The sequence below is a fragment of the Cervus elaphus genome, chromosome 15 (assembly GCF_910594005.1).
Source record: "Cervus elaphus chromosome 15, mCerEla1.1, whole genome shotgun sequence".
In the NCBI taxonomy this organism is placed as follows: Eukaryota; Metazoa; Chordata; class Mammalia; order Artiodactyla; family Cervidae; genus Cervus; species Cervus elaphus.
Window position 1 is genome coordinate 10,363,726 of NC_057829.1, and position 27,814 is coordinate 10,391,539.

The 27,814-nt window shown below is 42.4% G+C and overlaps 1 protein-coding gene across 3 annotated transcripts; it reads right to left on the minus strand.

Moving 5' to 3' along the window:
• Positions 1–677: 677 nt before the first annotated feature.
• ARV1 (ARV1 homolog, fatty acid homeostasis modulator) lies at positions 678–27,737 on the minus strand. 3 transcript variants are annotated; one of them, XM_043925145.1, is made up of 6 exons: positions 27,477–27,737; positions 21,676–21,795; positions 19,249–19,402; positions 11,788–12,012; positions 10,607–10,753; positions 678–886 (listed from the first exon to the last, which is right to left on the minus strand). In XM_043925145.1, exons 1-5 carry the CDS (start codon positions 27,681–27,683, stop codon positions 10,611–10,613), a joined length of 849 nt encoding a protein of 282 aa, XP_043781080.1. In that variant the 5' UTR covers positions 27,684–27,737; the 3' UTR covers positions 678–886; positions 10,607–10,610. The 3 variants fall into 3 exon arrangements, with proteins under 3 accessions (XP_043781080.1, XP_043781079.1, XP_043781081.1); XM_043925144.1 differs by lacking the exon at positions 678–886 and adding an exon at positions 7,370–7,815; XM_043925146.1 differs by lacking the exons at positions 678–886; positions 21,676–21,795 and adding an exon at positions 7,370–7,815 and having other exon boundaries at positions 27,477–27,732.
• Positions 27,738–27,814: the final 77 nt, after the last annotated feature.

Here is a 27,814-nt window from a genome sequence, read left to right on the forward strand (position 1 = left end):
ATTTATATACCACCTTCATTTAAAGAACTCCTCTTAAGGTCTTCCCTGGTGGCTCAGTGGTACAGAATCAGCCTTTTGATGCAGGAGACATGGGTTCGATCCCTGATCTGGGAAGATCCCACATGCAGCAGAGCAACTAAGCCCGTGCACGAACTATTGAGCCTATGCTCTAGAACCTGGGAGCCGCAACTACTGAAGCCCAGCATGAAGCCCATGCTGAGCCAGTGCTCAGCAACAAGAGAAGCCCATGTACCCACCACAACAGAGTAGCCCCTGCTTGCTGCAAGTAGAGGAAAGCCCTTGTGCAATGAAGACCCAGTGCAACCAAAAATGTGTACATGCTGAGTTGCTCGGTCGTGTCCAACTCTTTGTGACCCTATGGATTGTACCCACCAGGCTCCTCTGTCCATGGGATTCTCCAGACAAGAATATTGGAGTGGGTTGCCATTTCCTACGCTAGGGGATCTTCTTGACCCAGGGATCAAACCCACGTCTCTTGTGTCTCCTTCTTGGCAGGTGGATTCTTTACCACTAGCACCATCTGGGAAGCCCAACCAAAAATAAAATAAGTAAAATTATATTTTAAAAAACTCTTTAAGACTGCTTTGTAAAAATTCACACAACACAATACAAGCAATTTTTTTTGAAAAGTGGGTTTGGAAATCAGTACAAGGGCAGGGAAGAGAAGATGAAGCCAGGAGTAAAATTGCACAATAAGCACCTGCTGTTAGACAGACACATCCTTCTATTCGCCTGCAGCACATAAATGCAGGCGTTTCTGACCTTGAATTCAAATTGAGGCCATGGATCGATGGTGAATGCTCAACTCCAGAGCAGGTGTTTGCCTGGGTATTTCCCTGCCAAATGTGTTCGAGCAAGGTGACTTCTGGAAAATACAGGGAGGAGTTAGAAGACATTCTCTATATGTCATGAGAGAACTTCAGAGCTGCATGGAGTCCACTCCCAGCCAATGCAGGAAGTCCCTTGCAATACCCCGAAGACATGGGTTTGATCCCTGTGTCAGGAAGATCCTCTGGAGGAGGGCATGGCAACCCACTCCAGTATTTTTTTTTCCTTTATTATTTTTAATTGAAGGATAACTGCTTTACAGAATTTTGTTGTTTTGGATAGAGGAGCCTGGCAGTCCATAGGGTAGCAAAGAGTCAGACATGACTGAGGTGACTTAGCATGCACATGTGTGAGTGTGTGTGTTGGGTGTGGAGCTGTTATTAGCCAGATAATTTTGTGGTAGGCTGAAAAATAACCCCCCCAAAGATATCTGGGCTAAAGATATAGTCTCTGGAACTTATAAATGTTACCTTATTTGAACAAAAAGTTCTTTACAGATGTGATCAAAGATCTTGAGATGATCAGATCATTCTGCATCACCCGAGTGAGTCCTCAGGCTACAGAGGCAGAGGGATGACTTCCCTGGTGGTGCGGTGGATGGGAGTCTGCCTGCCAACGCAGGAGACATGGGTTTGATCCCTGGTCTGGGCAACTAAGCCCATGTGCCACAATTACTGAGTCCGTGCTCTAGAGTCCAAGAGCCTCAACTACTGAGCCCCTGCGTCTAGAACCCGTGCTCCACAGCAAGAGCAGCAGCCGTGATGAGAAGCCCGCACACGGCAATGAAGAGTAGCCCCTGCACCACAGTGGGGACCCAACACGACCAAAAGTAAATAAATAAAACTGAAAGACGATCCTATTTAAAAAGAGGGAGGTAGAGGGGAATTTGACTCATGGAGGAGGAGGTGATGTGAAGACGGAGGGTGGACTGGAGTGATGTGCCCACAGGCCAAGAACTGGCAGAGCCAGCAAAAACTGGAAGTGGGGGGGGGGGTGTATTCTCCCTTAGAGCCTCTGGGGGGAGGGAGGTGGCTGGCTGTCCACCCTGCCTTTGGCCCAGTGAGACTGATTGACGGAGAGCAGACTCAGTGGTTGTGGTACATGGGCTTAGTTGCCCGTGGCATGGGGAATCCTCCTGGACCAAGGATCAAACCTGTGTCCTCTGCATTGGCAGGCAGATGCCCATCCACCGCAGCACATGGGAAGTCGTCCTTCTGCCTCTGTCTTCTGAGGACATTTGTGATAGCATTTAGGACTCACTCGGGTACGCAAAGTGATCTGGTCACCTCAAGATCCTTAATCACATCTGCAAAGAACTTTTTATCCAAATAAGGTAACATTTACAAGTTCCGGGCTTCCCAGGTGGCCCTAGTGGTAAAGAACCTGCTTACCAGTGCAGAAGACATAAGAGACTCATGTTCAATCCCTGGGTTAGGAAGGTACCCTGGAGGAGGGCATGGCAGCCCACTCCAGTATTCTTGCCTGGAGAATCCCATGGACAGAGGAGTCTGGTGGCCCATAAGGTCACAAAGACACGACTGAAGCGGCTTAACATACATACATATAAGTTCCAGAGACTATCTTTGGCCTTCCTGCCTCTAGAATTGTGAGAGAATAAATTTAAGCCATAAGCTTGCTGTAATTGTTACAGCAGCCACAGGAAATTGACACAGATTTTCTGGGCACTCTTGTGTTCTTCCCATTTAGCTATTTATCTGTGTTGCAACAGGACAGCAGCATTTGATCTGCCTGCCAATACACTGTGCCCTCTTCCCTTTCAAAATACCCAGAAACATTTCCTGGTGGGCTCTTAGAGGCAGCTCCTAGGTTTATCATGAGGATTAAGTGAGTTAATGATTATAAAACCCCTGAAATAGTGCCTGGCACAAGATAAATAATAAGTATATATAAAACTTCTTAAATAGGAATGAACGAACAAATATAATCCTCTTTTGGGTACCGAGGTTCCTGCTTTTGCAGTGTTTCCTCTACTGGCTTGTCAGCCAGACAATATTTTAACTTCATTTTGCGTTACTAACTTTCCCTTCAGAATGAATCACCAACTTTGTATTGTAAATAAGGTTATGTTCAGTTCAGTTCAGTCGCTCAGTTGTGTCCGACTCTTTGCAACCTCATGAACCACAGCACGCCAGGCCTCCCTGTCCATCACCAACTCCTGGAGTTTACCCAAACTCATGTCCATTGAGTCAGTGATGCCATCCAACCATCTCATCCTCTGTTGTCCCTTCTCCTGCCCTCAATCTTTCCCAGCATCAGGGTCTTTTCAGATGAGTCAACTCTTCACATCAGGTGGCCAAAATATTGGAGTTTCAGCTTCAACATCAGTCCTTCCAATGAACACCCAGGACTGATTTCCTTTAGGATGGACTGGTTGGATCTCCTTGCAGTCCAGGGGCCTCTCAAGAGTCTTCTCCAACACCACAGTTCAAAAGCATCAATTCTTCGGCTCTCAGCTTTCTTTATAGTCCAACTCTCATCCACACATGACTACTGGAAAAAACATAGCCTTGACTAGACGGACCTTTGTTGACAAAGCAATGTCTCTGCTTTTTAATATGCTGTCTAGGTTGGTCATAACTTTCCTTCCAAGGAGTAAGTGTCTTTAAATTTCATGGCTGCAGTCACCATCTGCAGTGATTTTGGAGCCCAAAAAAATAAAGTCAGCCACTGTTTCCACTGTTTCCCCATCTATTTGCCATGAAGTGATGGGACCAGATGCCATGATCTTAGTTTTCTGAATGTTGAGCTTTAAGCCAGCTTTTTCACTCTCCTCTTTCACTTTCATCAAGAGACTCTAGTTCTTCTTCACTTTCTGCCATAAGGGTGGTGTCATCTGCATATCTGAGGTTACTGGTATTTCTCCTGGCAATCTTGATTCCAGCTTGTGCTTCATCCAGCCCAGCGTTTCTCATGATGTACTCTGCATGTAAGTTAAATAAGCAGGGTGACAATATACAGCCTTGACGTACTCCTCTTCCTATTTGGAACAGTCTGTTGTTCCATGTCCAGTTCTAACTGTTGCTTCCTACCTGCATACAGGTTTCCAAAGTGGCAGGTAAGGTGGTCTGCTATTCCCATCTCTTTCAGAATTTTCCACAGTTTGCTGTGATCCACACAGTCAAAGGCTTTGGCATAGTCAATAAAACAGAAATGGATGTTTTTCTGGAACTCTCTTACTTTTGTGATGATCCAGCGGATATTGGGAATTTGATATCTGGTTCCTATGCCTTTTCTAAAACGAGCTTGAACATCTGGTAGTTCACGGTTCATGTATTGCTGAAGACCTGGCTTGGAGAATTTTGAGCATTACTTTACTAGCATGTGAGATGAGTGCAATTGTGCGGTAGTTTGAGCATTCTTTGGCATTACCTTTCTTTGGGATTGGAATGAAAACGGACCTTTTCCAGTCCTGTGGCCACTGCTGAGTTTTCTTAATTTGCTGACATATTGAGTGTAGCAGTTTCACAGCATCATCTTTAAGGTTAGGGTTAGATGTGTTCAATATCAGAAAGTAATGACACAACTCTTAAGGATCACAGCAATTCTGAGGAAAGAATACAATAAAATGCTCATCTTCTACAGCTTCTTCCTTGTAGCCAGAGGACCAATATTTAATCTGGTCCTAGGCATTTGAGTTCCTTATTTAAAACTCTCTTTTCTGTGTCCCTAACTGTATTTGAAGTACATTACCTTTTTTCTTAGCAAAGAAAGAATGACCTGGTTGCCCACCCCCATCCCCATCATTAGGTGAGGGGTGGAGACTAATATAGATCCAGGGACCCACCATTAGACTGAAAATGGAAACTAATATATATACCCAGGAATCCTTCATTAGACTATGTAGCAGAGACCAAGACAGACCCAAGGATCCCCCAGGGATCCTCCACTAGACTGCAAGTGGAGGCCAAGAGAGACCCATGGATCCTCTACTAAACTAGTAGAGACCTAGGTTTTAGTCCCAGTTCTATCACTGTATGCTTGTGTGACCATAAGCATATCCCTGAACCATTCTAAGCTTCAATTTCTTCATGTAAGACTGATTTCTAAAGTATCTTCCACTTTTCGATTGATGTTTGCCTTGTCTTGTTGTAAATAGCTAAAAACATGCTTTCTTTGGCTCTCATGGACACTATGATGTTTTCTTCCTAATTTAGTTCGAAGGAATTCAAACACTCTGATAGAAAATCTTTTAACAGAAGACCACTTGTCTATTTTCTTTGTGCCTTATTCATCTATATTGTGCTCTCATAAACTGAGAATTTTTTTCTTCTCTGGTACTTGGTGTGTTGAAAACTCGTCATCAATGGGCTGGGTAGCCACTGTGACCATAACTGATCCATGATTGTGATTATAAGGCAATTTTCTAGAATGGCTTGGGTGCATATGCTTTTTCTTTAAAATTGTGGATATCTAAAAGTAATTTAACTTTTATACCTTCATAAGAATTTTCACATAAATACCTTTTTTGTTGTTGTCAGACCATGTTTCAGTGACTGGGAGAGAGGAATGGCTTGGAAAATAAACATCATTCTAAAGCACCAAGCATCACCCCTACCTCATCTTCCCAGTATAACTCTTAAGTTCTGCCATCTCAGAAATTAGAGGGCAAAATTTAACAACTGTAAAATCTAGGTGGTGAATAGATGTTTTCACCGTACAATTCTTTCAATGTTTTTGTATCTTTGAAATTTTTCATAAAACATGTGGAAAAAGCATAAAGAAAGGATGAATTCCTGGGCTGGGCAGTGGGGCCTGGCCTGGGGATGGGAGAACTGATCACTCTCAACATGACCTGGAAGGCAGCCTCTCTGCCTTCTTCCTGGAGACTTGCCCTTTCTTTCCTCACTCCAACGAGTGATGTGATAAATTCACTGAGTGTGGAGAAGGAAATGGCAACCCACTCCAGTACTCTTGCCTAGAAAATCCCATGGCCGGAGGAGCCTGGTGCAGGCTACTGTCCATGGGGTCGCAAAGAGTACTCTACTCAATATTCTGTAATGGCTATCTAGGAAAATAATCAAAGAGTGGATAGACTCTGTGTGTGTGTGTTTGTGTATAACTGATTCACGCTGCTGTATACCTGAGACTCAAACAACATTGAAAATCAACTATACTCCAATAAAACATTAAAAAAATAAGTAAATACACTGAGTGGAGTCTAGGATCATAGCTGATGAGATGGGTCTCCCTGGAAGTCCCTCCCACCCACCCATTCTGCAGCACTTAGCTATCTACTGCTCATGGACACCTCACTGGCACCCAGGAAAGGGCTTTTGAACACTTGTTTGTCTTTAAAACTTAACAAATACCTTTACGGTGATCAAGGCAGACTGGGGTGTATGGAATATAAATTCATAAATAGATGATGTAGTCTCTTTATTTATCTTAGCCAAAGATTTGAGAAGCTATGGACAGTGTATTTTTTAGGTCATCTCCCCTCATACTTGTTTTAGAGTTGATTTTTTCCCTTTTGGTTGTGTCTTTGAACCATGTTTTCTCCTCTGCTCCTTAAACTGACAGGCTCCATCTGGTGGTCAACAGTCCTCTTCATGCTGTGACTACTCTGATGTTATTCGCATTGATTTTGTCCTGTTTTTTGCTTTGCTGAGCTGTGTGTGCTAAGTTGCTCCAGTTGTGTCTGATTCTTTGTGACCCACCACCAGCCTCCTCTGTCCATGGAATTCTCCAGGCAAGAATACTGGAGAGGGTTGCCATACTCTTCTCTAGGAGATTTTCCTGACCCAGTGATCAAACCTGTCTCCTGCATTGGCAGGCAGGTTCTTTACCACTAGCACCACATGGGAAGCCCATTTTACTTTGGATTCTTCAACTTTGGTTTCTTCATCCTTGGGATAAATTACAACTCATGAGGCCCTTCTTAATCCGAACTGTACACATCTTCCATGTATCATTTGTGGAACTCCCACTGCTCACACTCTACCCAGTTGGACCATTTGCTTTCAGCCCCAGCCTATGCCCATTGGCACTCTGCCCTCCACGAGTCTGTGTGCATTGTCTTCTCTTCCAGGCTACTGGAAAGCTCTGTCCCTTCCCCTTTCCTTGGAAGACCTTTTCGACTTCTGACTGGAACAGCTGTTTCCACCCTGCCCTTCCCGAATAGCTTATACTCACTGCTTGATAAAAAGACACTGCTGCAGTTACCTACTCCTATTTCTAAATCCATCACTACTCAGTAAATGTCAAGAGGGCCAGGTCCCACGTCTTTTTTACTACTGTATCCATAGTGTCTGACCCTAACAGACTAGGAGCTAAGTATCTATGGAATGAATAAGTGAAAGAACAAATGAGTGAAGCAGGCAGAGAGAAAAGGAGAGAAGCGATGTTTATTTATTTAGTAACAGCTCTACTGAGATGTAATTAACTCTCAAGATGTTAGATGTACAATTCAGTTGTTTTTAGTTATTTATTTTCGGATCAGCTGATTTTAAAGAGTAACTTAGTTACAGGGGAAGATTCTGAATTAAAAATTCACAAAAGCTCAGTTTATTGTGACTTTATTGAGAGAAAAGTATTTCTCTTGTAAGAACACAAAGTATTATTTTAACCATTAACATTTAAATAAAAAGATATAAATATGTCAAAGCCATGAACAAAGATCTTTTCTTATGTGTGACTCATGAATTCATGTTCCTTCAATTCCAGGGCTTACCTGAACTGTCTATAATGTATAAATCTTCACTAGTTGCATACATTAGTTCCTGCAGCAACATTCCTTGTGTTTGTGTGAGTGTTTCTGTATGTGGTTTAGCTATTTCCTACATGGGTTAGCAGTTCCCAATGCAATAACCGTTGCTTTCTTTTTCAGGAAGTATATCCAAATCTTTGCTTCATTTTACACAACAGTAATGAGAAGATTGGTTTGTATTTTTATGTCTTCTATTTTACAGATGCAACCAGTCATGCCACAGACAGTAAAAAATGAAACTGTGGATAATAAAAAAAAGTATTTAGAGTGGCACATTCCACTAAAAATCAAATCAACAAATACTTATTAGGGCAGGCTCTGTACTACAGGGACACCGTTACCTCGGGCCTGGTCTGTCCTGGCACCAAACCAGGTTGAGGGAGTCAGACATAAATACATGGCATTTTAATGTAAAGTGTAAACAAGTATACAACATGAAGAGGATAATGGTTTTCAAATGGCTGTTAAAGACAGGGGACTTCTCTTCACAGAAATTATACTGGAAAGCTCAAAAGGCAGAAGCACTAAAAAGAGTGGGGGCAAGGCCTTCAGCACTGGGGCAGTCTCAGGAGCTCTGGGAATGTGACTGAGCTGGGCCCTGGGGGCTCAATGGAAGGAGCGAGCGTGACAGACGCAAGTTTTTGGCAAGTCTTCATTCCACAGAGAAGCAGGGGTGACTGAATCTGGTTAGTGGAGAAGAGTGTGATATATCTGGAGATGAGGAAAGGGCAGTAGAGAACGTGGGCAGAAACCTGCCCGCAGAGGAGAAATGAGCACTAACGCTCAGAGAAAACTCAGGAAGAGAGTTGTTGCTCAGGAAGAGACTGAAACTCTGGCCAACAATAAGAAGTGGTGGAAAATCCAGAGGGGCACCAGAAGTGGTGCTCTGTGAAGATAGGCTGAAGGCTGCTGAGGAGGTTGTTACAAACTTTGAAGCAGGAGATGATGAAGGTTGAGCTGGGGGCTGAGTGACAAGATGAAAAGCTCGCAGGGGACTTCCCTGGTGGTGCAGTGGATAAGAATCTGTCTACCAAAGCAGAGGACACAGGTTAGATCCCTGGTCCGTGAAGATTCCGCATGCTATGGGGCGACCAAGCCCGTGCGCCACTACTTCTGAGCCTGAGCGCTACCACTCCTGAAGCCCACGCACCTAGAGCCTGAGCTCTCAACAAGAGAAGCGGCCGCAGTGAGCAGCTCGAGCACTGCAACCGTGAGTAGCTCCTCGCTGCAATCAGAGAAAGCTGTACGCACAGCAGAAGACCCAGTGCAACCAAAAATAAATAAATATTAGAAAAGCAAAACAAAACCAAGAACAACAAAAAAAGCTATCAGGAAGGTTCTGTTTTGGTGAGGGCTGGGGATACTGAGTTCAATTTTAGAGGTAACAGCCAGGCCATCCTGGAATTATCTTGAAGGCAGTGGAAGGGCATGAGTGACCTGGCAGAGGGGGAAGACTGGAGGTATTGGGTCTGGAAAGATCTGGAAGCAATCTGCCCTAGATGGATCAAGCCATGCTGCTGCCAAAGCCAAGTGTCTGCACAGCAGGAGAGAAAAGTGGAGGGCTGAGGCAAGACATGGGAGACAGACAGGGTCAGTGGACAAGGAAGGTCTGATGCCAGGAAGGGCAGAGGCAGCCTGTCTGGGAAGGCAGCAGCTTCCAGAGCAGAGCAGCGAGCAGGGCCCTGGCAGAGCTGGGGGCTGGCTGCCTTCTGTTTTCAGGAGCACCAGCTTGGGGAACTGGGCAGAAAGTGTGTTTTACAAAGAGGAGAGGCAGTGAAGAAATGGGCTCAGAGCAGCCTGTCTAAAGTAAAGAGCTGCCCATGTGTGCTGGCAGAGGGGAAGGAGTCACTGCAGAGGAGAGAGGGTGAGGAAGGAGCGGTGTCTCTGAGGACCCGGAGAGGAAGAGGGTGAGCTGAGCATGGAGGGCAGGAGGGCTGCTGAGGCGCCAGGAGAGGCAGAGAAGGCTCAGAGCTGTGCCTGTGGGATGAGGAGGGTGCCCGAGAGCTGCTTCAGCTTACCCTGCCTGCTCCCTCCCCTCCTCACCAGCTGCCACTCCTTCAAGTCTACCCGATCACGTATTCCCCCAACACAGACTGTGGGGGGCTGGCAGTGGTCCAGAGGCCTGACAGTGACTACAGGCAGGAGGATACCTTCAGGCTGTACTCAGCTCTGGTGAGGAACAGAAGGGAGGGAAGGAAGAAAGAAAGCAGATGACCAAGCAAGTGCTGAAGTGGAAAAGGAAACTCAGGGAGTTTGTGGTAAGTCTCCATTCTCAGCAAAGTGAGAGCAGACACAGGGGGAAGTAAGGCGGGGAAGACTTTGGAACAACTGCCCCAAGGCCACTGTGTGTGTGGTGGGGGCTGGGGGAGGGAAAGGGGTCCGTAGAGGTGACCTCAAGACAGAGGAGCACCCTCAGCTGTGCTCTGTGCAGACGCAGGGGCGACCTGCCAAGCTCAGCAGAGAAAAGAGCTGATGGACTCACCCCGAGAGCTCCAACGGGGAGGCTGATAGAAGGGCAGGGACCCAGCTGTTTCAAGGCATTAATGGAGGGTGACGCAAGCTGCCTATAAGTTCCAGGCACAGTTAAGAGAGAGGCAAATGGGACAGAAATAAAGGAAAGTAAGAGGTTTGGGAGAGAGAGGTAAAAAAGGCAGCAGAAGGCAGAGGTGGTGGGAGGGAGGCAGCAGAATGGTTGGAAAGGGTGGTAGACAGCGGTCAGCGGGACAGACCTCAGCGTCTGAGGTTTTGGTAGGAGTGAGCTGGAATGGAGGTGTTAGAGAACTGTGAGAACAGGGACCCAGAAACAACAAAAACATAGCTGCTGATGTCACTGAGGCTGACAACAGAACTAGAATGCAGAACCCTAGGGTCCCCGAGGGAGAGAGAGGTGACCTCGAGGTACCCAGAGGTGACCTCGAGGTACCCAGGTGCTGGGGGGCAGGTGGGGGCGTTATGTTTGCTGCAATGACATCTGTCTGGTTTGAGAAGGACACCTGTCTGGGTGCAAGAACACTGAGACATGCTCTGTACCTCTTCAAAAGTCTTGAGATTTATAGATGGCACAGTCACTTCCAACAGCCCACTCCATCCTCTGGAAGAAATAGACCATGGTGCTCTCCACCAGTAAGCCACTCAAGATGGCCAAGAAGGTGAGCTTACGGTTGATGTTCAGGGTCACTGAAAAAGAAAAGGCAACTGATAAGTTCTTAAGAGTTTAAATGATATTGGCATGTAAATTGTGTGGCAGTGTGAATGGAATGGTTTTGTAAAACTGTTTCTTAGAAAATCTATTTGTTCTTATTAATCTACGTTGTTACTTTTCCATCTACAAAGCTTTTGGGAGAACCAAAACATCTGCTGATGACAAAAACACCAAACTTCTCCTGCTCTCATCAAGACAGATTCACATGAATATTAAACAGGAAAATAAAAGCTAGATCTTAAGGTTATAAAAAGAATAGCAGAAAAAAATGGATACTCTTGGTTTTATGGTTTACCAGATGATAGGCATTATAAGAAATATCAGATTAATACGTTCATTTACAATAGCACTTCTCACAATGTATGGGATAAGTGACGACATGCAGGGCTGCTCTACCCTTCGTCAATGTCGTAAGAATTCTCCTGAGCTGTGAGGCAGATACCTGGCATTCTAGCCTGGCTTGACAACTGCCTGGCCATGTAACTTTGGACAAGTCGCCAAGAGCTCACTCAAAAAGTGGAGGTAATAATAGTTGCCCTACTGACTCCACAGGGCCTGCCTGGTGGCTCAGTGGTAAAGAACCCACCTGCCAATGAACGAGACATAGGTTCGATCCCTGGATCAGGCAGACTCCTGGAGAAGGAAATGGCAACCCACTCCAGTATTCTTGCCTGGGAAATCCCAAGGACAGAGGAGCCTGGTGGGCTGTAGTCCACGGGGTTGCAAAAGAGTTGGATATGACTGAATGACTAAACAACAATGACTGACCCCACAGGATGGATGCAATGTATAAGGGACCATTTTGAAAACTAAAAAGTACCATGTGATTAAACTGAACGAATATTGAACATGTGCCATGGATAAGGCACTATGAAAATGTTAGGCATTGTTATTATTCTACAAACAGTTCCAGTGTTTAATAGGTTATATAAAAACTGTACCCTAGAAACAAGGCTTTATAGATAGTATATGGGTTGAAAGCTGAGAAAACAGTAAGATGTAAACATACCTCTGATTGCCTGAAAGTTTGATGTAAGGACAAACACTTTAATGAGTCTGAGGCACAGGGGTGTGTAATCATGTTCCCAAATCACAGCTGGGATCAGCAAGAGTTTTCCGTAGCTAGATAACAATAATGCCTTCAGCAGCAAAGTGAAGTTGAGTTTTTCTTTCACTTTTATGGGTCGTTCTATCCACAGGAAAGTGAAAATGCCAATAAAATAGGCAGTCTGTTCTAAGGAAGAAATGGAAAAATAAAGATACAAATGTCTCAATCCAAACCAGAGGCCCCTAAAAACAAATAAACCACAATTCCAAAATACAGCCTATCAGCTAATGACAAAAGAAATGCTTTATCAGGATCAAATTTTCTGGACTTCCCTGGCCGTGGATAAAAATCCAGGTGCCAAGGCAGGGGACGTGGCTTTGATCCCTTGTCTGGGAAGATCCCACCTGCCATGGATCAGCTAAGCCTGTGTGTGATGACTCCTGAGCCTGGGCACCTGGAGCTTGTGCTCCACAACAGGAGAAGCCGCAGCAATCAGAAGCCCACATACAGCAATGCAGAGCGGCCCTCGCTTGCCGCAGCTCAAGAAAGCCCGCCAAGCACAGCAACGAAGACCCAGTGCAACCAAAATAATAGGAAGTACTACTATTAATAACAACGGCTTCCCCGGTGGCTTACTGGTAAAGAATCTGCCTGCCAAAGCAGGAGACGTGGGTCTGATCCCTGGTCCAGGAAGACCCCACACGCCATGCAGCAACTAAGGCCAGATGCCATGACTAGAGCCCACTTGCTGCAGCTATTCAGCCCTTGTGCCCTAGAGCCCACACTCAGGAACAAGAGGGGCCACTGCCACGAGAAGCCCACCCACAAAGAGAGCAGACCCCGTCACTGCGATTAGAGAGGAGCCCGCATGGCAACGGAGACCCAGCACAGACAGAAGTTAAGTAATTAAATTTTAAAAACCAGTCATTAAAAAAATTAATAATAAAAAAAGAAACTTTCTTTTTCTTTTTTTAAGTAACCCCTGTCTTTTGTGTCAAATCCTGCTGGTATCATTTCTGAAACATATTTTGGTAATTCTTTCATGAAGTACTTCACTCTCTGGAGAAAAAGTAATTCTGGGAGAATTGTAATCATCAACTTTCTGAAGTTCCTTTTAGGAAATCAGGTTGTTTAAGCATTTTCACTCCTAGAGATCTCCACAGAGAAAACGGACAGGAGAATGGAAGGTTTTAAATCTGGTATATGGGACACAGCCTAGGAATTACATATGAAGGTGTTTTTCGTTGTTGATTCACCTACTTTTTTATGGACTGCCTCTTAGCCAAAAGACCTTGAATAGTCTGTTACCTAAATTAAAAACATCCCCTATTCATCTTAACAAACTTTTTGAGTGTAATTCCATATCCTTCAGGAAGTATGCAGAGACAGAGTCCAGACTAAAAGAAGCAATAGTTCCCGTGGTATCCCACAGTCAGAACAGACTGCAATCTGTTCTGTTCCCAACTAGGAGTTTAACAATATCTTTTAACTGCATTATTTTATTAAGATTGTTATTAATAAGACTGTTAGTGCTCTGACTACCCAGATGCATACATTTTGATTGGTTTGTCCCTAATTCTATTTTCTCCTATGTTGTTGTTCAGTCACTTAGTCATGCCTGACTCTTTGCAACCCCATGGACTGCAGCATGCCAGGCTTCCCTGTCCCTCACCATCTCCCAGAACTTGCTCAAACTCATGTCCATTGAGTTGGTGATGCCATCCAACCATCTCATCCTCTGTTGTCCCCTTCTCCTCCTGCCTTCAGTCTTTCCCAGCATCATGGTCTTTTCCAATGAGTCAGCTCTTCACACCAGGGGACCAAAGCATTGCAACTTCAGCTTCAGCATCAGTCCCTCTAATGAATATTCAGGATTGATTTCCTTTAGGATTGACTGGTTTGATCTCCTTGCAGTCCAAGAGACTCTCAAAAGTCTTCTCCAACACCACAGTTCAAAAGTATCAAAGTGGACAAAACATGGTCCACTGGAAAAGGAAATGGCAAACCACTTCAGCACTCTTGCCTTGAGACTCCCATGAACATATTATGAAAAGGCAGAAAGATTTTCTCCTATAAGCTTTCTACAGGATCACGTTTTTTTTTTTTTCTTTTCTGGAAGACATGTATTGTATCATAGGAGAAATAACTGTATTCCTTCTAAAATGTTCTATAACTGAATCTAGCCAAAATAAAGAGGTTCCAAATATAGGTGATTAGGATCCATAATCCATAATTAGGATTCATATGGGTCAATTAAGGTCCATAACTAGGATCCCATCTCAGTGGGACCTTCTTGATTGTTTGCTTCCCTGATAGCTCAGTTAGTAAAGAATCTGCCTGCAATGTAGGAGGCCTGGGTTCGATCCCTGGGTTGGGAGATCCTCTGAAACAGGGAAAGGCTACCCACTCCAGTATTCTGGCCTAGAGAATTTCAAGGACTGTATCATCCATGGGATCACAAAAAGCTGGACACGACTGAGCGACGTTCACTTTCAGGATCCATAAACGTAATTTAGGATGGTTAGCCCCCATGGAATTTGATATAGTCTTCAGGGGAGACACACCATCTCCCTTCAAAATGACTGAAGGGCTTGTCCACTGCAAGGATCAGTTCAAACAGGCAGATTATATAGCCTGGGTTTTTAACTGATAATAATGAGAATAACAAAAATAAAGAACTTCCTCACAAGAACCATCTAACAGTGGTGGGTTATTGTTAAATGACAGTCCTGTCACTGGAGACACAATCTTGCAGGAATCAAGAGAGAAGGGTTTCCTGCACTGGAGAGGACAGCAGACTACATCACACACCTTTCTAGCTTAGAACTTGGGAGACTGAGGAAGCTGCACCTGCCCTTGGGCTCCACACAGCCTTTCCTAGGCAGGTATTAGAGAGCCCTCGCCCTTAGAGCTCTCACACATCAGATGTGTTCAGGAGGAGCAGCAGTGGAGAAAGAGCCGCAGTGGGGAAAACAAGAGATGGGGCCCTGGGAGACCTTCCCCAGCTCTGCACTGAGGCTAACCTGCTGGGGGAACTTCAGGGAGACCACGGGCCCTTCTTGTTCTTGTGCTTTGACAACTGCAGATGGGGAAGGCAACCCAACCTACCTACCAAAGAGGATGGTTGTGAAAACTGAGTTGATGGTACTGTAAAAACAGTTTTTAAGTTATAAGATGCTGGATTTGTATAACACATTCTTTATAAGCTGTTTTAGGAATCTGCAACCTAACTAGGGATTAGATTAAGACACATATAAATGTAATAGGAGAAAAAATTTCTGCTCAAGTGTCAAAACAGCCACTATAGAGTTAAGTGCTACAGAAATTCCAAACTACTTGAAAACAAGCTTAGTTGTTTTTTTTTTTTTTTTTTTTTAAATTATACACACAAAGCAATTTTAAGAGGCTTTGCTTTAAAGCTTAAAATTATATTAGGTTCTAGCTCTTGGTTTAGGTGATTTGTTCAAGGAAGTTTTTAATATTATGTACATTTGGGAATTCTCAGCAGACAAATGAATTTTAAAACCACTGGGACTGGATGAGAGGGCCAAGGAAATGAGGGCAGCCAGAGAAGAATGAGGGACAAAAGAGGACACAGTCCAGAAATATGACACTGGAGAGGTGTGCAGGTGGCACTAGTGGTAAAGAATCTGCCTGCCAATGCAAGAGAAGTAAGAAACCTGAGTGCAGTCCCTGGGTTGGGAAGGTCCCCTGGAGGAGGGCACAGCAATCCACTCCAGTATTCTTGCCTGGAGAATCCCATGGGCAGAGGAGCCTGGCGGGCTACAGTCCATAGGGTCACAAAGAGTGGGGCATGACTGAAGCGACTTAGCATGCAGGCATGGAGACTTAAGTACTAAAATATTTCAATATAAGGAAAAAGATTTTAGAAGTAGAAAAGCATGGAAACCAGTAAGTAATAACATAGTCACAGAAATTAATTCAACCCAATTCTGACCTAAGTCACAAATTTCAAATTCTGTAGAAAAACAATTTCAGAACTCAAAGAATTCTGGGGAGTAGCCCTTTCCCTGCACCTAGTATATGAGTAGGTAATTAGTATAATAATTAGTTTTATTATAATTAGTAATAATAGTAATTAGTACAATACATTGAATAATGTCTGGCAGTTATTAATCTGTTTTAATAAAGATGAGATTCAAGGAATCTTCAGATTGGATAATCATAACTTAAAGTGAAGAATTTTACCCAAGATATTATGTCTCAAAATACTTTATGAAACACCTGCATCTGATAAGCATAATCATTTCCATGCCTTATGTGTGGTAACAAATAAAAGTAAGCTTGATAGGGATTGCACTGAATCTATAGATTCCTTTGAGTAGTATACTCATTTTCACTATATTGATTCTTCTGATCCATGAACATGGTATATTTCTCCATCTATTTGTGTCCTCTTTGATTTCTTTCACCAGTTTTATAGTTTTCTATATACAGGTCTTTTGTTTCTTTAGGTAGATATATTCCTAAGTATTTTATTCTTTTCGTTGCAATGGTGAATGGAATTGTTTCCTTAATTTCTGTTTTCTCATTGTTAGTGTGTAGGAATGCAAGGGATTTCTGTGTGTTAATTTTATATCCTGCAACTTTACTATATTCATTGATTAGCTCTAGTAATTTTCTGGTGGAATCTTTAGGGTTTTCTATATAGAGGATCATGTCATCTGCAAACAGGGAGAGTTTTATTTCTTCTTTTCCAATCTGGATTCCTTTTATTTCTTTTTCTGCTCCGACTGCTGTGGCCAACACTTCCAAAACTATATTGAATAGTAGTAGTGAGAGTGGGCACCATTGTCTTGTTCCTGCCTTTAGGGGAAATGCTTTCAATTTTTTACCATTGAGGATAATATTTGCTGAGGGTTTGTCATATATAGCTTTTATTATGTTGAGGTATGTTCCTTCTATTCCTGCTTTCTGGAGGGTTTTTATCATAAATGGATGTTAAATTTTGTCAAAGGCTTTCTCTGCATCTATTGAGATAATCATATGGTTTTTATTTTTCAATTTGTTAATGTTGTGTACTACACTGATTTGCGAATATTGAAATATCCTTGCATTCCTGGGATAAAGCCCACTTGGTCATGATGTATGATCTTTTAAATATGTTGCTGGATTCTATCTGCTAGACTTTTGTTAAGGATTTTTGCATCTATGTTCATCAGTGATATTGGCCTGTAGTTTTCTTTTTTGGTGGCATCTTTGTCGGGTTTTGGTATTAAAGTGATGGTGGCCTCATAGAATGAGTTTGGAAGTTTACCTTCCTCTTCAATTTTCTGGAAGAGTTTGAGTAGGATAGGTGTTAGTTCTTCTCTGAATTTTTGGTAGAATTCAGCTGTGAAGCCGTCTGGTCCTGGGCTTTTGTTTGTTGGAAGATTTCTAATTACAGTTTCAATTTCCATGCTTATGATGGGTCTGTTAAGCTTTTCTATTTCTTCCTGGTTCAATTTTGGAAAGTTGTACTTTTCTAAGAATTTGTCCATTTCTTCCAAGTTGTCCATTTTATTTGCATATAGTTGCTGATAATAGTCTCTTATGATCCTTTGTATTTCTGTGTTGTCTGTTGTGATCTTTCCATTTTCATTTCTAATTTTGTTGATTTGATTTTTCTCCCTTTGTTTCTTGATGAGTCTGGCTAATGGTTTGTCAATTTTATTTACCTTCTCAAAGATCCAGCTTTTGGTTCTGTTGATTTTTGCTATGGTCTCTTTTGTTTCTTTTGCATTTATTTCTGCCCTAATTTTTAAGATTTCTTTCCTTCTACTAACCCTGGGGTTCATAATTCCTCCTTTTCAAGTTGTTTTAGGTAAGCAATCTTGAGAAAGAAGAATGGAACTGGAAGAATCAACCTGCCTGACTTCAGTCTTTACTACAAAGCCACAGTCATCAAGACAGTGTGGTACTGGCACAAAGACAAAAATATAGATCAATGGAACAAAATAGAAAGCCCAGAGATAAATCCACATACCTATGGACACCTTATCTTTGACAAAGGAGGCAAGAATATACAATGGAGAAAAAACAATCTCTTTAACAAGTGGTGCTGGGAAAACTGGTCAACCACTTGTAAAAGAATGAAACTAGAACACTTTCTAACACCATACAAAATAAACACTTTCTAACACCACAAAAATAAACTCAAAATTGATTAAAGATCTAAATGTAAGACCAGAAACTATAACTCGTAGAGGAAAACATAGGCAAAACACTCTCCAACATAAACCACAGCAGGATCCTCTATGACCCACCTCCCAGAATATTGGAAATAAAAGCAAAAATAAACAAATGGGACCTAATTAAAAGTAAAAGCTTCTGCACAACAAAGGAAACTATAAGCAAGGTGAAAAGATAGCCTTCAGAATGGGAGAAAATAATAGAAAATGAAGAAACAGACAAAGAATCTCAAAAATATATAAGCAACTCCTGCAGCTCAATTCCAGAAAAATAAAAGACCCATCAAAAAGTGGGCCAAAGAACTAAACAGATATTTCTCCAAAGAAGACATACAGATGGCTAACAAACACATGAAAAGATGCTCAACATCACTCATGATCAGAGAAATGCAAATCAAAACCACAATGAGGTACCATTACACGCCAGTCAGAATGGCTGCTATCCAAAAGTCTACAAGCAATAAATGCTGGAGAGGGTGTGGAGAAAAGGGAACTCTCTTACACTGTTGGTGGGAATGCAAACTAGTACAGCCACTATGGAGAACAGTGTGGAGATTCCTTAAAAAACTGCCAAAAAAGTAGAACTGCCATATGACCCAGCAATCCCAGTGCTGGGCATACACACCAAGGAAACCAGAATTGAAAGAGACACTTGTACCCCAAAGTTCATTGCAGCACTGTTTATAATAGCCAGGACATGGAAGCAACCTAGATATCCATCAGCAGGTGAATGGATAAGATATGGGAGAATGGCATTGAAACATGTAAATTATCATATGTGAAATGAATGGCCAGTCCAGATTCAGTGCATGATATAGGATGCTCAGGGCTGGTGCACTGGGATGACCCAGAGGGATGGGATGGGGAGGGAGGTAGGAGGTTGGAGGGGGGTTCAGGACGGGGAACACATGTACTACCATGGAGGATTCAAGTCAATGTATGGCAAAACCAATACAATGTTGTTAAGTAAAATAAATAAATTAATTAATTTTAAAAAAAAGTAAAGGAGGAATATATGCCATGCAAGCACTAAAAATAAAGAAAAGAAAAGAAAAGAAACAAATAAAAGTAAGAAAGCAAGTAATTTAGACAAACTCACCTAGCAGATTAGTGGCATAGCTGAAATTTAGTCTCAAATCCTCTAGCTAGCTCCTCTTACCAATGATTAAAACCATGCACCTTAATTTTAAAATCAAAATAGTCGGTCAAATAATATATGGCTTCTTCCTACCTAGAGAGGCAATCGCAAACATTCTGTAGAAATCCCACTCCTTAGCATATCTGATAAAGTCGTCAGGATCAATGCTTCGGCTGGAGTCTTGGAGCTGCCACCACCTCAGGTACGCTTCACAAAGCAGACAAAATACACAGAGCTTTCCGTGCATCTGTCAAAAGACATTGCCATTCAATCAGGTAAAGAAACAACTACTTAATATCAAGAGGCACAGACAGAGCTAACTTTTGTGGGTTCTGAAGACTGTCCAATCTAGTAGCTTTTCAAATTCAGAAACTGCCCAGTTAAATGCAAATTGTATTCAGTCTATAACCACTAGGTCTTAATCAGCAGTGTTCAGCAGAAGCATCACATGGGGAGATTTTTCAAAATACAAATGTCTAGGCCCCAGTCCTGATTCAGAATCTGTGGAAGGAAATCCCAGGCAGGCATACTGTGTGGGAAACACTCAGGCAGAGGGTGAGCTGTAATGTGCACCCCTAGTTAAGAATCACTGCTTTAAATAGCAGTTCACTTCATCCTGTTATATTCTCAACATTTGTCTGATACACAGAATTAAGCAAGAATTTATGTGACTCAGGATGGGTGGAAGCAGCAATAAACACATTTAATCTGAAGATTTCATGACACCTCATAAGATACTATTAGTCTGAACATGAATTTTTAAAAAAATGCCTCTAGGTTGGATGAGTATAAACTAAAATAGTGAAAGACAGCAATTAAAGGTGGCAAATCTTCTGGAAATTTTAAAAAAAGAGTCTGAAATTTGGCAAAAACAGAAAATGCTAGGCAACAAAAACTGGCTTTTTTCTATATATTTCTCCTACTCATTGAAATTTATCTATGTAAAGTGGGGAAGAGAAACTGTGTGCAAAGTTGATGTGGTCCAGGGATATGCATGGTTGTGAGCTTCTAAGGCTACCCCATTTAGCACACTGGTTCTCCTGGCTGCACTTTGGCATCCACTAGGGAGATTTACGGAGAAGGCAATGGCAACCCACTCCAGTACTCTTGCCTGGAAAATCCCATGGACAGAGGAGCCTAATAGGCTGCAGTCCATGGGGTCACTAAGAGTTGGACATGACTGGGCAACTTCACTTTCACTTTTCACTTTCATGTATTGGAAAAGGAAATGGCAACCCACTCCAGTGTTCTTGCCTGGAGAATCCCAGGGACGGGGGAGTCTGGTGGGCTGCCGTCTCTGGGGTCACACAGAGTCGGACACGACTGAAGCGACTTAGCAGCAGCAGGGAGATTTAAGGAATACCGATGCCTGGATCCCATTGCCAAAGATTCTGATTTAACTGGTTCTGGGTGAGGCCTCAGCTTGGAATAATTAACTGCTGCCCCCACCCACTCCCCTAGGTGTTTCTAATGTGTAGTCAAGTCTGAGACTTCAATTAGATTACAAAACAGCCTGGGTTATTTAACTCGGGGGAAGGAGGACAGGGATAATAAATTGCACTGTTACTGTCCCTGTTAGCCCAAAATTAGGGTTGCCAGATTTGGCAAATAACAATGCAGGATGTCCAGTTAACTATGCACTTCAGATAAACAACAAATACTTTTTTCGTGTATGTATGATCCACACAATATTTAGAACATATGCTAAAAATCAGTTTATCTGACTTCCAAGTTTAATTAATTGTCCTGTATTTTATCTGTCAATCCTAGCCAAATTATTAAGAGTATACAAGTCAATTCATTAAATTGTACATTTCAAAAAAAAAAAAAAATTCAACTGTATCTATTAGGACTTTTCTGAGTTTTCATCTCATGTATTTCCTCAACAGGCTTCCTGGTGGCTCAGTGGTAAAGAATCCACCTGCAATGCAGAAGATGTGGGTTGGATCCCTGGGTCAAGAAGATGCCCTGGAAAATGAAATGGCAACCCACTCCAGTATTCTTGCCTGGCAAATGCCGTGCACAGAGGAGCCTGGTGGGCTACAGTCCGTGGGGTCACAGAGAGTCCGACAAGACATAGCAACTAAACCAATCAGCCATTCCCTTAACAGTAGAGTATACCATGCAATACATTACATTTTAAAGATATTTTTCTTTTAATGTTTGCTTACTTCTTTTAGGGATAATTCTCTCCCTACCAGGTTATATTTAATTTTATTCTGTTCAAAATTACTGATATCTGTTTCAAAAGGTAACCTACTAAAAAGGAAATCCAGGTGATGGTCTATCAACTTCCTGCCAGTGACCATATTCTTAAATACACACTAGACATTGCATACCTTTTTAAAAAGCAATGCCTGCTATTTCCAGAAATTTCCAGACATTGTTGATAAAAGACTCACTCTTGTTAGAATGTCTTTCTTTAAATAATATTCTTTAATTCTGTTCAAAAGTGTTATTATTTCAAAATGCAAAATCATCAAGTAAAATTAGAAAATAAAAAAAATTATCACAACTTACGTTTATTTTGGTATTGAAAAGAATATGCCTGTAGGCCTGGGCTTTGCATAAAATAGCATTAATCAAGATGATTACAGGATCATACTCGATGTATTTGTCTACAGGTTTCTGGCAGGATTTCTGAAATAATGCAAGACAATATTAGAAAAAATATATTTATACATTCTGAAATTTTAGAGGATTTCAAAGCAGCAGATTGTATTTTGGATTTATATAGCAATCAGGTTGTATCAGCATTTATTTAGATGGCTTCCCAGGTGGCGCTAGTGGTAACAGAATTTGCCTACCAATACAGGAGACACAAGAGACGTGGGTTTGATCCCTGGTTGGGGAAGATTTCTGGGAGAAGGAAATGGCACCCCACTCCAGTATTCTTGCCTGGAAAATTCCATGGGCAGAGGAGCTTGGCAGGCTCCAGTCCATGGGGTCGCAAAGAGTGAGACACAACTGAGCGACCAAGCATGAGCATTTATGGAAACTTCCATTCAGATATAAAATGTTCATCTATGCAAGCCTTGGCTTCAAATGAGTAAATATAATCTTCTAGGGTAAAAATATTAATCTTTTAACCTCATATTAAAAAGCTAAAAAAGATATTTGATTTAAAGACATTTCAGGCAGGAAAATATCTCAGAAAATGCTACTTTCAGTTTGTAGGAACTGTTATAAAATAAATAAGTTCAGAATGTACTTTCATTGCCCGTTGACTAGATGGCCCCAACTTTGTGCTTCTTGAAATATGATTTGGAGAAAGGGGTTCAAAAAAGTAACCCTACACCTAGAACTGAGAGCTACAGGTGGGCAGGAATCCTGGGATGGCACCTACCAAAAAGAGCCTGTCTTTTTCTTTTTCTCCATTGAGAACATGGCAAGAAAATGGTCTTTCTGGGCTACAGTAGACCCTGGAGACCTCTGGCTGTATGTAAGGAACTGCGTTGTGCTGCCTGGTTCTGAGTTGCCCAAATCAAGGCCCTTGGGCTCTCGGCAATTCCTATTAAATAGCTTTTTTTTTTTTTTGGATACGTGATTACAATGTTATGAAATCCCAGGGCCATTAGAACATACAAAATGCAGGTATAGGAACAAGCTCATTAGAATTGCAACATCTGAATCAGTATTAGCTACAAAGTTGCAGGGCTACTAGTCAAGGCATAAACTAATGGCTACAATTAAAAAAACAAAACAATTTCAAAACTCTGAGAGGATAAAAGAGAAATACAAGAAGTGATGTATATGCAAACATACTAGGAGGACCTTTTGATTACATCTAAGTGCTAGAAGAAAAATGGAGTGCACTGAAGAATAGTAACCCTGCACTCCCAGTGTTATAACGAGTTAGATTCAATTCCAATTTCAAGTTTCTCCGTTTCACTCACATCATTACAAGAAGTGCGTATGTTTGTCTCGTCATCATGTGAAACAATGAAGGGAGATGTGCTATTACCCCAAATTTAAATGCACCTAATAGATCTGAGGTGTAACAGGTTAGGCTTTTTAGCTGAGCAAAGAGAAAGCCAGTGTCTAAACAGAAGCCACAGAATCAGAAATTATACATACCCAACACAGCGGTTTTCTAGATCTTCTCCCTGTGCTACTCACGTGGAGAACACGTCCTGTCTTTATACAAATAAGAATGGAAGGCCAGAGATGCTACTTCATTTCAAGATGAAACCGAGACTGGTCAGGGACCTTCTCTCTGTCCTTTAAAAATTCTTTGAAACCCATCTCCTGACAGCATCAAAAGTCTAAGATGGGATTTGGACGTATTTTAGAAGGAGGGAGGCAGAAACCAACAGCAGGGGACAGCGCAGCGTGGCTATTCCTCCTGCAATCACTTACCTGACAAATGTGTTTGGAATGACTATTACACTCAGAGCAATAGCTCTCTTTACTTAGCCATTTCTATGCACCAGGCATTTCCACAGTGCTGGATACCTACCCTGAGACATAAGCTCTAATCTCAAGGACCTTACAGTTTAGAAAGTGAAAGTGAAAGTGAAAGTCGGCCAGTCAACCAACTTTATGAGACTCCATGGACTACAGCCCACCAGGCTCCTCTCGTCCACGGAAGTCTCCAGGCAAGAACACTGAAGTGGGTCTCCATCTCCTTCGACAGGGGATCTTCCCAACCCAGGGATTGAACCCAGGTCTCCCACACTGCAGGCAGATGCTTTACCTTTTGAGCTACCCAGGAAGTGCTGTCCTGGTGGCTCAGACAGTTTAGAAGGGGAAGGCAAATAAACATGCTACTAAAAGTGCTACAGTGGAGTAAGCAGGTGACATAAACCAAACAGAAGGGGCGACTGCTGGTATCACGTGACATGCTATGTGCTATGCTCAGCTTCCCTTCCTAGCATGCTGAGGATTTTAGAAATACTGAGAATTCATTTAAGTCTGCTGGTTCCCTCCCTATCAGTTTAGGCTGAATTTTTTCCTTGTTCTGCCTCTATTATTTGCTTTTCATTTGAGTGCTTCCTTCACCTTGAATGTAATGAGTAAAACCACACACACACACAAATGTAGTAAAACATCTTATGGGGAGATAGCTAAATTGAGTAAATACGTTTTCTTATTTCTGGAAGAAAAGCTATGACCAACCTAGACGGCATATTAAAAAGCAGAGACATTACTTTGCTGATGATGGTCCATCTAGTCAAAGCTATGGTTTTTCCAGTAGGCATGTATGGATGTGAGAGTTGAACTATAAAGAAAGCTGAGCACCGAAGAATTGATGCTTTTGAACTGTGGTGTTGAAGACTCCAAGGAGATCAAACCAGTCCATCCTAAAGGAAATCAGTCCTGAATATTCAGTGGAAGGACTGATGCTGAAGCTGAAACTCCAATACTTTGGTCATCTGATGCGAAGAAGTGACTCACCGGAAAAGACCCTGATACTGGGAGAGATTGAAGGCAGGAGGAGAAGGGGACAACAGAGGATGAGATCATTGGATGGCATCACTGGTTCGATGGACATGAGTTTGAGCAGGCTCCAGGAGTTGGTGAAGGACAGGGAAGCCTAGCATGCTGCAGTTCATGGGGTGGCAAAGAGTTGGACACGACTGAGCGACTGAACTGAACTGAATGATTCTGGCAAAACTGCTCCCTTCTATATCATTATTAATAGTCAAGTATCCTGAAAGAGAAGTTTGTCCTCTAAGAAATCCCTACAGCACAGGGACCATGAACACCCAGGAAACTCAAATACTGCTTCCACCAGCTCAGTCTTCACATAGATATGACTTAGTTTCTGCTGCTATGCTCTCTAATTCTACAATGAATCACATCTCTTTCAGAATATGAATTGGTCACTTTTTTTCCCCCATGAATATTCTTGCTGCTTCTTCCTTCCCATCATCTCCAGGACAATTCCCTTCCCCACTCATTCTCAAATCTCTTTAACTTTAGCTCCACAATAAGCAAGCACATATCTGAAAAGTGAAACCGATGAAACTTTACATTCCTGCGAGGGTAGTGCTGTCATTCATCTTTGCACCCAGCAACCAGGGGTGAAAGCTGCCTCCTGTTGTCCTAAAACTTGGGACAATGTCAAAGGAGTCTTGTTTTGTTACCATAATGGATTTAACAAATATCTGAGCAGTTAAAATAGGTCAGGCTCTACAGGATATTAAAAGTACAGTATCTTTAACATAACTATAATAAATTGTGAGATGCTGAAGCAGAGAGAGTGACTAAAAGCAAGGGACATGCTTCCGTTAGAAAAAATTAGAGAAACAGAGATAGGCAAGCTGGAAGGAATGGCAAGAGAAAAGCAAGAAGAGCAAAGGGAAGGGAGATTAGAATGAAAAATACTGGTAGGTGATCAGGTTGAGTATACTGCTGACTCCAAACTCAGCAGAGAAGAGACCAAAGTATTAGTATTAGTTACTGACTGTAACCACCTAGAAACTGGATACTTTTCCCACAACAAATAGCATGATATTAGACTTCTCTGGTGGCAGAGTGGATGAGAATCTGCCTGTCAATGCAGGGGACACAGGTTCAATCCCTGGTCTGGGAAGATTCCACATGCTGCAGGGCAACTAAGCCTGCACACCCCAACTACTGAAGCCCAATCGCTCCAACTACTGGAGCCCTATGCTCCATAAGAAGAGAAGCTGCCGCTATGAGAAGTCCGCTCACTGTAATGAATAGCCCCCATTCACCGCAAATAAGCCCTCATGCAGCAATGAAGACAAAGCGCAGCCACAAATAAGTAAAGAATAAAAATTTTTTTAAAAATCTGTAACTTCATCATATATAAAAAACAGCATGATATCTAAAACTCTTTTACTTTTAATCTCAGGACTTTTGGACATCCTTTAAAAAATTAATTATTTTATGGTTTAATTTTCAGAGTCTGGCACCAAATGAATGATTTTTCTGAGTAATGCAATTATGCATATTACTAAGCATTAGTGAAATATAAACAAGGTTAGCACAAACTCCATCTCATTATGGAATGATTGTGTACAATAATTCAAAATGTATACCACCATTCAATATTCCAAATATTACTCTAAAATCTGTCTCCTGGGTGAGAAAGTGTAATCCTGGGGGTCTGGGGATGGAGGGAAGTGGGTGATAGTATAGCTGTTGACCTAAATAGCTATCCAATAATTATCTTCACATAAATAAAGGTATAGAGAAGCCAGTGTCTGATGGTTTGAAAGGGATTTTGTTTTTGTTAGCCTAATGCCAGATGCATTTCGAACACTAGTACTGGGTTTATGTGGTTGCATAATTTGTGGAAGTTCTCTAAGTGAAGCAGGAGAGGATATATGTGAAACTTGAGGAGAGACAGGGTATTGTTCAGAGGAGTGGGAACATGAATGGACTAGTGAAGTGTATCATGATGAACAGATGGTATCAACGCCTACCTGAGGTTAGCGGTCATGAATTTAAGGTGTTTTCTCCCCAGCAAAGCTCAGCAGCAAGGGTGTAGGGTCAGATAGGCAATATGTTTCAATTTTGCCAAATGAGAGAAACAACTTGAAAGAAGAGCAGGAAATTGAGAGTGCAGGCACAAGAATATTAACATAATGGTTGACAAGAAACAGATACACATTCACACTGTTGACTCCCTTGCAAATTACTCTTGCCATGTTTTTGAAATGAGAATTATTAAAAAGTCATCAGGAGATCAGAAAGGGGACAAAAATGTATTGACTGCCTATATTGTGACAGATTCTTTCCTAATGGCCCCCCCAAAAGAACCTCCAATTGTGTGTTTTTTAAAAACATATTCTCTGTAAATAGACTACGGAACACCTCGAAAACAGAATTTTCACTTCCTCGCTTTTGGTTTTTATATCATCAACGTCCAGCATAGTGCTTCGTACATAATAGTGTACATTCATGAAACCTGAAAAAATACTCTAGGAGAATTTACTGTAGGTGATGAAGTGTTAAGACGGTAACATCTGTCTAATCAAAGGGAGAATAAGAATGAAATAGTTTTGACGGGAGCCCAAATGTCAGCCTAATCCGATCTTTAAGTTTCTCTGAACAACGCATGCATCCATCTCCGTCGGAGGATTTGTTCGCCCGGGTCAGCAAACACGAGCCGTGTGAGAAAAGTGCTGTAGGGAGCACTTCTCTACCACTACAGGTATTCACGCAAAGGTTCGACTGAGCCGGAACGGAAATGTCAAGCATCGAACTGAAGTCTGTATTAGAGCACTCTGAAACTCGTTGATTTTTGATCGCCCTAGAAAGCTGGCAAAGATTCCACGGCATCTCACGGCCCCCAGATCTCGCTGCGCCATTTTTTCCCCAAGGACACCCCACACCTGACAACTCACACAAATGGTTATCTTCAACACGCCGTGGTTATAGTCTCGGTACAGCTCCTTGGCCTCTTGGTTGCATTCGATGCACCTGTACTGGCAGGAGGCCGAGGCAGCAGTGATCGAAGTCACTGTCGCCTCATCCGTCTTCCCCTTTCCCGCTGTCACCCCTTCGGCGTTCCCTTTGCCAGGCCGAAGCCCACTCCGCCCACCGGTGCCCATTTCCACGCAACTGCCAGCCAGAACTTCCGATTCAGTGGCGGGGGAAGACGTCAGACGGCAGACCGGAAGTCTTGCGCCGGGCGGTGCTTGCTGGGACTCGCAGTCCCAGCACCGAAAGGGGGCTCTCAGGC

Excerpts from the sequence above, each read along its gene's own strand:
- ARV1 (XM_043925145.1), bottom strand. The coding sequence starts at position 27,683 with ATGGGCACCGGTGGGCGGAGTGGGCTTCGGCCTGGCAAAGGGAACGCC. Across the intron at positions 21,796-27,476 it reads TGTTGAAGATAACCATTTGT|AAATCCTGCCAGAAACCTGT; the intron begins GTGAGTTGTCAG and ends GCATTATTTCAG. Across the intron at positions 12,013-19,248 it reads GTTTGCGATTGCCTCTCTAG|AACAGACTGCCTATTTTATT; the intron begins GTAGGAAGAAGC and ends TTTCTTCCTTAG.